Below are 12136 nucleotides of genomic sequence, written 5' to 3'. Positions count from 1 at the left end.
GCAGTAAATAGCTCACCAATAAGGGCCTTCATCATGGAACCCAATTTTCCAGCTAAAAAATTGTCATTTCATGTAATCATCCAAAGCTGCTTGGCTTCCTAGCAGGAATGTAAGTTGAATGTTGCAGCATTATTCGGCATGATGATTATCATGGGTTTACAGCTGTTTCTTGAATAAACCATATTACGCACACTTGGAATACACTCTAGAATCTGAAACATCTACCCCTCCCATTTCCTCATTTTCTGTTTCTGTAGTAATGTCAGTTGAAGCTGACATTCACTCTGAGTCCATATCTGATGTGTTCCAACTGATATCCTTACTTGCTTGTCCTGTCGGCTCTAAGCTTAAAATTTGGAAGGTTTTCAATGGCTCATGTTGGCAGGAAAAATGAACAAGGAGAGGTAGAGAGAGAGACTGCTATTACAGCCAAATTTCAGTCACATAGATTGTCAATACTAATGAATGCCCTTGAAGCAGATACTGTAAATGCCTAAAGTTGGACTTGAGCTGCCTTTCCAGACTGGATCATCTGGCAGAACAGACATCTTTCTAAATACTAAAGGCCTGATATTTAGGACACAGTTATAGAGCAGATCTTATCAGTGTCACACATTGGGACATACTGATTGCTGATATGCTTCAGAGTCCTTTCAATGCTGAGAGTATTACTTTAGCTTTATTTCCAAATCACATAAATGAGACACAATAGATTCTTCCATTAGTTCTCCATTTTTTAGCATCATAAAGCCTCATTAATGTACTGTAATTGTTAATAGTACCAGATCTACAGTAAAATAGACCTAGGCTCAGATTTTGGTTCCAACTACTTATTTTACTTCTGCATGTGTTACCTAAGTCTGTGTCATCGGAATGATAAGATATTTGAGTGACACAGGCTTGTCCTGAGGATTAAATGAGATAATGTAGAAGAAAAAGACCTGAAGCTAGCACCTGGCAATAAGCATTTAAAAAATATATATAGATAACAATATTAGATAGCTAATATATATATATATTAGATATTGTCATCATGCAGGTGATTAAAATAATGCCCCCTCTAAAATTATTGGGCATTTTCTTGATATTAAAAAATTAATAATAATCATCACTTTCAAAAGAAATGTTTCTCTTACATCCCGACAAGAATAGCAGACACTTCCCTTTTCTTCCCTTTGTGTAGTAAATATTGGTACCTGTTATAATGCCTTGTGACTTTTAAATATACTAATTATTAGTCTCAACACTCGTGAAGGCAAATGTCAAGAAAAGAAAATCAGCTCCTAGTGAACTGAAGCTGAGTGACCTGAGTTTTATAACAGTACCTCCTGTCAAAGGGAAAATGATATTAAATTGGGTGCTTAAAAGCTGGATGTAAAAAGTAAAGGAAATGCACATGACCAGTAGACTCCATTGAGACTTCAGGTGGGGGTTTTAAGGAAATTCAATATATAGAATTTTGTAGGGGAGCAGTTGGTAATTAAAGTCAACAATCTCTGTCTCTGATATGCTTCCGACTTAGGGGCTGGTAATCAGCAGTGACCACAGCAGGACCAGCCATCTCATTGGCTTCAAAATTCTAGATGTTTCTTCTCCTGTGTTTTGGAAAGAGCAACATTATATTTTCTTAGCGCATGAGAGCTAACCAGGCCACTGCAGTGTATGTAAGAAATGCTTTGGCTACTAAGATCTCTTCTGGCTTAAGAGAGAAGCCCAAATTCCCTGAGATCTTTATAGGATAATAGATCCTAATATTGGTATCTTCCTCTGTGGTTTTCAGGTATTTTAATATGCATTCTGAGTTTTAATCATGAAACCTCCATGTTTAGTTATGAATAGCCTGTGGTTTGGGAAATGCAATAGGCTCTCTTGAATTCAAAATGCTGATTCCCCTTGTCCCAGGCGTCTGCTGACCTTGCAGCCCTTGACCTGGATGGTGTGAGAGCCTGGGTTCCTCAGCCACCAGCCTTGTCTACACCATTCATCCCCTGCAGAACGTATTCTTCTCTTCCCAGGAGTCCTTGCTTGAGGGAGCAGAATTTTGTAAACCCCGTTTCTGCAAAGCAGTCATTTAATATAGCCCAGAGAATATACTGTATCAGTTCATTAGCAAAGTGGCTTAATGCATAAGATCAACAGTTGGCTTCAGCACATTTTGTCCAAAAGAAACTGAATCGATTTTGAAATGCTGGAACACCACCCAGCTTTGAATTTCTACCAAAGCAGCTCGATCAAAAGCTGTTCTTTTATTCTCCTTTTGCCATACACGAGCATCACAGAATCACATCCATTGAGAAGAAACTACTTGCTTTGCCAACACAATTAGTTTTGTAAGAACCCTCTGTCTTCAGATTGTTCTCCTCCAAAGTCCAAGTTGGATGACTGTGGATATTTTTTAATTAATGTTTTTAAAGAGCCCCCTTTTCCCCAAGAGTCTCTAAGCAGATTTAGCAGGCTTCAAATGGCTCTTCCACAAGGTGATTTCATTGCCAACTCACAAGCAAATAAAACAGCGACTTTGCTACTCACGGAGCTCTATTTTTCTCTTTCTCTTTTAATTCTCATGAAACCTGTCCACTGGAGGGAGTTTTTCTTCAGGGTTAGGCTATCTTTTCTCCAAAAAGATGCTATCTTTCTGATGAACGAAAAGGCCATGAAACCTGTCCAACTATGAAAGAAATGAGAGGAGGAAAAAAAAGCTGGAATGTTCACCTTTCAGTGTGAAGAGCAAAAAGATTCAGTGACTATTACTATCTGTTATGGCTTATTTTTATATTCCTCTTTCTTTTATTGCCCTTCACTTCTTTGATAAGTGAATTTTAATGGAACTGCTAATTCAGATCTTTGTGTTAGTGGATGAGTATCATCGCCCACAAACTTTCTATAGAGGGGTTGCATCACTATATTTTATGGGATCAGGCCACTCAGACCTTAAGCATCATAATTGTTTGGCCCTTTTAGTGCCGTGGGCTCTGATTAAAAATTCCTTTTGAGTTTGGAGTCTTTCAAAAGGAAGGCAGCTAATGTGATGTTTAAAATAGAAATAGCATGGACACAGTCACTGTAACTACTTTCTTTTGTCACAGTCTTCCTTGAAAAGAGTTTTCACACATCTAATCAATGCTTTCTTTCACAAAAGAGAGACTCAGCCTATATACAAATACCAGTTGGACTGTACTTGACCTTAGTTCCTCAGTCTTAATGTTGAAAACCAGCAGACATAAAGGAAAAAGCTGCTTGATGCTTATTAGTCTTTAAAGTTAAGACTCGGGTCATCCTTTGGCTGGCATGGTCTAAGAGATCATTCTTCTGAAGAAATACTAGTTTAAAAAAGGCAGAAACAGCTCTTCTTGCAAAGGAAATAGTGTGAGATTAAACGAGTCCATGGGAACAAGAGAAACTTTACATAATTCTTTACAGTGACTTGCATCCCATGGTAAAGCGTGATTGCTTTCCAATTTGTGAGTTGACAATGGAATTATTTAAAAAAAAAAAAAAAACTACAACAACTCTTCACTAAGTATGTTTTTGTTGGCCTTTGATTCACCAGAAACTACATTTGAGAGCTGTGAAGGTGAAATCTGATGGTGTGATTTCATAGCTACCTCTTCCAGAGTAGAGTAGCTTCAAAATAGAAGGGACAGACATGAGATTGGCAGAACTGGACCTTTGTGTAAGTTGGTGTGATTGGTGTTCAGAGAGCCCTGGAGCTGAATGCATGTGGCCAGCCACCACTGTGGACATCAATATTCTTGGCTGTTCCCCCTTTGTGTGCATTTTGGAGTAAAAGGTGAAATTCCATCTTTAACCCCCTTGTGATTGTCTGAACAGTGATTAATGGACTAGATGTGATTCCCTGCAGACCTTTCAAAGGGTGGATGAAGGATGGAATTTCAGCCTTTTTTTTTTTTTTTTTGGCTTAATATCGCTTTTAAAATTAATGTCCTTTTTTGAATGCCAAGAAAACAAAGGGAATTTCTCAAAAGTGTATGCAGCTTGACACAATAGGCCTTAATTGGTGTCAAGGAGATGTCAGAATGAATGGGAAAATGCCCATTTAGCTGATAAGACTGAAGAGTGGAGCCTTGTTATGAGCTGTCAACTCAACATGTATTTAAACTATAGCAAAACTGAAACATATTTGCCATATAGATCATAATGACTCCAAAGGAGCCATTATACTCTATTATGTAATTACATAATCAAAGCATGCATAGTAATCAGCTTTTGGAATTCAATGCTAATCAAACATACCTATAGTATGTGTTTAAGCTAAAATAGAGAACGTTAATTTGCCATTAGTCAACTAAACAAGAATGTGTATACAGAATATTCATGAATAGCTTAATGTTGTGTCAGATGATATTTTTTGTTTTGTATTCAGGGGAAATCAACAATTTTAATTGAAGTAAAAACCAGCACTGAGGAAGAGTACTCTTTAACTTACTGTTCAAAAATTTGCCTCACCTTTCACTGATTGTAAAAGATTAGATTAAATTCAGTAGTTTTTTTTTTTCTTTCCATAAGCTCAAGTGACATAAGAGTAATTATATTATAGGAGATTCTTAGAAAATGCTGACCATCTCCATGTCATTGGATATAGTGGTATAAATACTGCATATAAAACAAAGCTTAAAGAAAGTAAACCTTGAGCATATATTGCTTTTGTAATTAGAACAGATCAATTTCTAAATAACAGTTGTTATTTAGAGATAGCCAAGAATAGGAAGACCTCTGTGAACACTGGGAGTGACTTCTGTTCCTGGCTATGCCTGGTGTTGGTCATGTGACTTCAGGCATGTCTCCTCCTCCCTGGGCCTGTGTCATCCTCTAGAAAATGAGTGAGTAGACCTCTAGGTTGCTTTCAGTTCTACTGATCTGTGATTCCATCAGGGTTCTAGAAAAAAAGAAGACGACACAAATGAAGTGTCTTGGTCAGTCACACATATTCTTGTCCACTCAGCATATTTGTGGAGTTGGTTTGTTTTATCATGGCTCCAAACTTAGGTGCTCTGTGGTTCGCATTTATAATTATTTTGACCATTGAGTACATAGTCCTTGGAGCAGGCAATCAACATATTCCACTTCTCTGTTTGGGAAAGCAAAACATGGGTGAGGATCACAAAGGTTACGAGGAGCTTTGTAAACAGCAGACAGATTGAATGCTTTTGATTTTAAATAAATATTCAAGTACTTACAAAAGTTGAAAGATTGCCTCTCTCTGAAATAAAGGATTATATTTGTGTTGAAGAGGTCTTACCCTTAACCTTGATCCTCGCTGGATGGACACCCTCTTTCTGGACATTGGTCTCACTGCCTCTAGTCTCTGGGAGAATCCAAACGCTACTGTCATGTTTAAATAGGACTGAATTCTTTCATCAAAAGCTTGCATGACTTGAACTTCAAATAATTTATTTTCAAATTACTTTTACTGTAATTCTTATTAATTCAAATAGGTTTCTGATTTGATATAAAACTCTGTAAATTCAAGGAACAGTTTAATGAATTGAAAGATAGGATTGAGTCCTTTAAAGGAAATGTACAAAATATGCTGACAATAATTGCTTAGATAGAAATCAGATCTTAATGGCTTTGTTAATGATTTGTCAGTGAACACTGTGTTTACATTGACTTGGGGGACATATGCGGTTAGAAGGATTTTTTTCCCTCTGGGTTTCAGTGGAATCTCTTTTCATTCTTTCCCTGAAATCTACTTAATTCTAGTGCTAGCTCTCATAAACGTTAGCAGGGATTGTGGTGCCTCTATAGGTGCTGATTTTATTTGGATAAGAGTAGGGGGTGTTCTTTCCTTAAATGCACATAAAGTCTCAATGGTAGTTAAACAAGGGGTGCATTAGATCATCAAAGCCAGGATTCGAACCCGGGAAGCAGTCCCACAGCTTTTACTGTGAAAGCTTTTCCAACAGACATGGGTCTGAATTTAGTTTACAGAGGTAGAAATAGTGAGTCACTGACATTAAGCATGGAATTACTAGTGTTACTGACATTATGTAACTGACAAATATAATTGTCAGGAGAGCTTCTAGTTCTAAGTTGTCCTGACCCAGAGGAAGGCGGTGCAGGATTTCATCTCTCGCTCTCTAAAGAATGCCTGCACTCCCGCAAGGGTGGTTCCCCATTGTTAAATCTGTATCTGCTCCTTAGTCATGAGTGGGGGTAAAAGACTGGCTTTACCTGAAGGCACCAGATTTTGTGTGGCTGTTTCAGACAGTGAGTATGCTGATGGCCTTGCTCTCTGCTCCAGGATTTTAACACTAAGTTCACATACCAACAAGAGTTGTAAAAAGGGTATCCAACAGAAATGGGCAAGCTGGAGAGGGCATTGAAAGCTTTAAGACAGAGACAACTAGAAAATAAGGTTTTTAAAAACATTCAGGGTTTTTGATTCCTTGGAAAGTCTAAACTTAGATCCCTTTCATGGAAGGAAAGAATTCACCATTCCTGAGTGCAAGACTTTGTGCAAGATTTCAAGAACTATAGTGCCTTTTAAAAATTATCGACCACATCGATCAACAGCAGGGTTTTTTTGGACACGCCGTGTTTGGGTTTGACTTTTGCCTGTTTAGACAACCTGACTGTGCTGAATTCTTGTTAGGTTCAGTCTTCCACACTGCTGAGGGAGGAGGGGAAAAAGCATTTCCCTGATATGATTTTGCTACTAAAGGAGTAGGTCAGGGGACTTTATTTGCTTTCTTCTCTGGGCAAACTGTCTTCCCAGTTAAGAGTCACTGAAGCTCCTGGGTGTCAGTAAGAGTTTACATAGTTGCCATAGCATAAACGGAATTCTCTGCTACCTCTGACTTGCCCTTTTATTATAGACTTGACTGGAGAGACTCCCCCAGTGTAAATGAAGTGCTTTATTTATTAACAGCCAGGCAACAGGGCCGAGCGCTCTGTGCTGGCAAATGCCCGTCCTGTGCTGGTAATAAAGGCGTTCTCGGGGGGCAAAGTGTGCTGAGCGCAGAGAAGGAATCGGTAGTAAACAAGGTGTTTTACATTCAGGACACTTCCTCTCTCGTCTTGAAGTGTGTAATTGTGTTCTGGATAAATTATGGAAATAAAAAAAAAAAAAACCCAACCAGAAGTTGCTCATAGGGAAATAACCCTCTTTAAAAACAAGTAAATTTTCCAAGGCAGAGCCAGTAGAACCTTGGCAACAAATCCTGGTGTTGGCTGCTTCAAAAGTACAAGCTGTATGGGGCTGGAGAAGCTGACAGAACTGGGTTCAAACACCAGCTCAGCCACTTATTTCCATTGCTCTGTGTCCTCGGGTTCTAAATCTTTAAAGTAGGCTGTTGAAAACAGGACTGTGGGAGGAAACAGCGCACCAGCAATCAGCACACTGCCCAGCGCTGGACACGGGGTGCCCCTTCTCTGTGCCCGCTGTGAGGTGTCATTTCTGATTTCTGGTTTCCCTAGAAGATTTGCCCTGTGGCCCCCCTCAGGTAGCCTTGCCGTTGACTGAATAGATTCCAGTCAATGCTAGTGTTTTTTGTGTAATGGTATTCAAATAGAGTTGATCACAAAATGAGGTTTCAGGATAGAATCCATGAGCTAAGCTAATTGAAGATTGAATTAAAGGGGGATTTATGAGACTACTGCACCCCACTCCAGCTCCAGCGCCAGCCTTAACCAAGCTAGCGGAAATGGTCATTACTAATCAGCAAAATAATTTGTATCTTCTTCTTTTTTTTTTTTTTTTTTGCGATAATCAAGTTTCTCATTCTTGTAATGAATAGCCTAGCAACTTCTAGTTTACCATGGAAGACTTGCTTGTGAGTAAATAGGCCTAACACCAGAGTTTTTATATTTAGAGATTGTGGGGAAAATAAGGCAGATAGAAGGTGTACAGTTGCTGGTATAAATTAAAATCCAGCTTGGTTCTGCCCCCTAACCCTCACCCACATATACCAATTAGCAGTCAAAAATGTCTATAGACATCAGACATTGTTCCACCCTTAAAATAAATTACCTTGCTGTTAACAGCCTTATTGAATGGATACAGTATTGTACCTCCTTGATTTCTTTTGCTCCGAACATGTGCTATTTCTGCCTTGACAGTATATCTGCTAATTGAGTTTTAGGGAATTGGAAAGGATTTTTAAATGGATTACTTAAGAAAGGCACCAAAGTTGCCTGTTTGTATCCCTTCTGCTACACATCAAATTGTGTTTTGTAACAACCTAATTGGCATGATATCTATTTCAAGGGGAAATTTATCAAGTCACAGTGCACTCTCCTGTTTGGAAGAAATATTTGAGGATGTGAGCAGAAATTATTTTTACATAAAGGCTTCAGGCAGTTAAGAATACTGACATACATATCATATTTTCATCACTGTCATTCACTCCCTTGGCCTCAAATAAATAGGTCATTATTATTCCATTGCAGGCATCTTTTGGCACCTCGAAGTATGGAGCTCTGTTTAATATAACCGCTTTCTAGCTGACCCATATAATTTATTGGTGATTTTTACAGAGTGACATCTGTGGGCAGCCACCATCAGCCAAGGCACTTTGATATCTTTCAGCAAAATATTTCATTATCACTTACAATTTCTTTAGCATGAGTATTGTATCCACATTAACATAGGTAGGAATTAGCATTTTTCTGAGCCACTAGATTTTAGGTTGGCCTTAGCAGTTGCAAAACACCAATACAGTCATGATGGTGACACCATCCTGGATATGCTGGGCAGTCATATGCCAGGACACAGCAGGGGCCAGAATTTGTAGGTGGCCATGATTCTCCCTGAAAGATTTAGGCAATAATGATACGTCAGTGTGATCTGGTCTTAATAGTACTTACTGTAAGCAATAAAGGATGTTTAAGAAACACAATAACCCTCTGATTCTGTTTTTTTTTTTTTTTATTGCCTTCACATTTCAACTCACAAAGCCATGTCAGTTCCTCTGTTCCCAGCTCCTGTGCAAGCATTTCATAGCTTTCCATGAATGTAGTGTGTTGTCCAGAACATAGCCATATTCTGAGAAATAATAAAATTAAAGGGATAGTCAGGTGTACAGGAACTGGTCTGCTAATGCATGAGCCAGGGGTAGCTGGTGTTCAGGCCCCGTCACTGCAGGAATTAGTCAGGTCCGTGAGGCCTCCTGTGTGGAAGGGAAGCCTACCTGTCACCACATTGCCTTTCCATTTGTTCCTTTCATAAATTGGAACTTATTTGTGTTGCTAATAAATTTCCTTGAGCTCGAAGCAATCTCTCCACAACCCAGTAGACCCCTTTGATATTCTAGTCTAGTCTCCCAAGGCAAGTCCCATGACTTCAGACAGTTAGAGCATTTGAATTGTGTGGTTTAATTTTTCCTGAATTTTCTTACTAGACTGGGTTACCCTAAGGAAATAAGAATACTGTCCTTCCTGGACATACTTTAACCAGGGCCTGTGAAACCACCTTGCTTGATAAGCAGGAATTCCTCTTTCCTTGCTCTTATCTCAAATCTAGGAAGAAACTGCTCCCCTTGCTGGGTTCTGATTATGTGTCACAGTAATCCACTAAGGGAAAAATTTCCTTTCGTTTTTTTTCCTCATCACTTTTTCTCTTGTTGTTCTATCATACTGTTCAGTCCACTGAGCTTTCCCTGCTGGATCAAAGTAGGGGAAACTCCTTCACTCAGTAAAAGCCCTGCATTCTCACACCCAGGTTAATTCCCTGAAGCAGGGATCTCAGAGTTGGGTTTCATTTTGGTCTGCTCCTCAAGCACCAAGCATTTTTGTTTATCTGTGGTTCTAATAATTTTTTTCCTTATCCCTCTAGTTTCCTCTTTTCTAATCCTCTACCAGAGGCTGGTCTATTTCTAGGTGGATTTGGCTTAAAACCATTTTCAACACCCCTTCTCGCACTTCCCCACTGTGTCCTGCCAAAAAAAGAATCCTGCTGCAGAAATATGATAGCAGGTGGAAATCCTCCTTGTACTCTAATTGCATCTCTATTTATGCTGTCGCTTTTTTTTAATAGTATTTATCTTTGACCTTTGTTGCTTACTGTGACCGAGGTATTTTCAGGGGTGAATCTGCTACCCTGAGTTGCCATATAATTTTATGGAGAGCTTTGTGAGCAGGGGCTGTGAGCTGCACCAGGGTGACTTCATAGATGTTCAGATTTGGCATCTGGAGAAATGATGATGATGATGATGATGGTGGTGATGATGGATGGCGGCTACCATTTATTCAGTTTTATGAGATTAGACACAGTGCTAAATGCTTTGTGTTTATTATCTTTCTTAGTCCTCCCAACAGCTCTGTGGCTACCTATTAATGACTCTCCCCATTTTGCAGATGGGAGACTAACTTGGGGACTTGAAATCATTTACCTGAGATCATACAGCTAAAAAGCAATCTTTCTCTTCCCTTCCTTGATTGACCATTATACCATTGCTTCTCTTATACTCGTTCTGTGAGTGGGGACAAGGTATCAGTTTTCACTCACGTCGCAGCTTCTTCAAGGACAGTGTCCTATATACTTCTAACTCCTGTGACACACCAGCTGCAGAAATGACCCTTCCACAATTGCTTCCTCCTTTGTTTTTGAATTGGATTCTTCCCTCCTCCTACCTTTGCTGTGAATCATTTAAGACATTTATGAGGGGCCCTGGCTGCTGTCCCTAAGCTTTGAAGCAATGTGCCAGAGCAGATCTGGAGATAAGCCTTCTCTCAGTGGACCGCAGCCTCCACTTCTTGGCTTGTTCCAAATGGCTCAAAGTGGGTGGTGAGCCGAAAGGTCGTGGCTCAGGACTGCCTGACGCTTGGCATGAGTCTTGTAGGTATGAGTTTATGAAGCAGAGTAGCAAACAGAACCGTCAGCTCTCCTAGGATTTTGTTGTGATCTCCCCAAGGGTCACAATCAGATGGGTACTCTCTTCCACTCGGTGAGCAACTGAGCTGCCTGTGTCGGGAGTTCCGGCATCCACTCAGAGACGGGGCTGTTTGCTGAGCCCTCCTGCCTACTTCTGTTAAGTGGCCCCTTAAGTTCTCTGTGCAGTGACCAAATAGCTTAACTCAAGGGCATGTGAGCTGAGGTTGAGTATCTGTGTCCCCCCCATTCCATGCAGCTCTTCACAAAAATCAGCATTCTGACCTTTCCCTACCTCCCCAACACACATACTCAACTAGAACAAATACCAGAGCCTGGAACATTGGCCTCTCAGCCTTGCAGAGCATGTCCATTCCAGGCTTAGTTGTATTTTGCCCCCAGATCTCTCGAATTAATAGTGTCGTTTTGCAGAATATAGGCGAAGGTACTTGAGCTCGGCCACGTGTGGTTACTGGTGTTCATTCTCTGATATGCTTCTGGTTTCCCATTGTAACTGATCCCATTAACCAAATTTTCAGTGGTGCAAGTTTTTTTCTGACCTGTTTTTCTCCTTTTTTAAAGGTGATGGACAGAATTTGTTTACAAAAGACGTGACAGTGATTGAAGGAGAAGTTGCAACCATCAGCTGCCAAGTCAATAAGAGCGACGACTCTGTGATTCAACTGCTGAATCCCAACAGGCAGACTATTTATTTCAGGGACTTCAGGCGTAAGTTTCCTTCTCTGTGGTGGTAGACCGCCAACTTTTTTTTCCCCTGCATGTTGTCTTGATAAAGAGATTGCCAAGGTCTCCTTTTTTTTTAAATTTAATGTTAGATGCTTAAAGTTTAGTCAATTCTTCAGAAGGAAGAAGAGACATGCAATCATAATCTTTCCACTTAATAGAAACCTTGAATGGTCTCTTTTAAAAGTAAGGCAGACTTACTTTGCAATAGGAATTGATTGTAGTAATTCAAGGTGAATTGCAATTGAGTCCCAAATACTTAGCTGACACAAACAACTCAAATGGGGGAAGGCAAGGAAAATAAAACATTCTGAAAGGTAATCTGTTTGGTTCGAAGATTAAAGTTTCCAAGGCAATCTGTGCCTATAAAGGCCACCAAATCTCTTTTCTCCATAGCCTCCGGTGTAAGGAGGTGTGTCCATCTGCTGAAATCTTTGCGGTTGTCACAAAAGGCAATGATCAGAACTTAATTGTTTATCATAGAAACGATTCAAATGGTTGCCTAACCCAAGTAGGTGTCAAGCGTGCCCCTTGCTATCTGTTTGCCCCCACCTCCCCAGG

General features: G+C 39.8%; 1 protein-coding gene across 10 annotated transcripts in view; it reads left to right on the top strand.

Moving 5' to 3' along the window:
• CADM1 (cell adhesion molecule 1) overlaps positions 1 to 12136 on the top strand; it is a 315335-nt gene that overhangs the window by 241719 nt on the left and 61480 nt on the right. For all 10 annotated transcript variants that reach the window (XM_054693117.1, XM_054693116.1, XM_054693119.1 and 7 more), the window contains exon 2: positions 11414 to 11560. In XM_054693117.1, coding sequence (XP_054549092.1) covers positions 11414 to 11560 — 147 coding nt within the window. The remainder of the gene's footprint in view (positions 1 to 11413; positions 11561 to 12136) is intronic.

The sequence above is a fragment of the Talpa occidentalis genome, unplaced genomic scaffold (assembly GCF_014898055.3).
Source record: "Talpa occidentalis isolate TD23 unplaced genomic scaffold, MPIMG_talOcc4v2.1 talOcc4.12, whole genome shotgun sequence".
NCBI lineage: Eukaryota > Metazoa > Chordata > Mammalia > Eulipotyphla > Talpidae > Talpa > Talpa occidentalis.
Note: the sequence above shows the minus strand (reverse complement) of the source record. Positions and strands in the feature narration are given on the sequence as shown.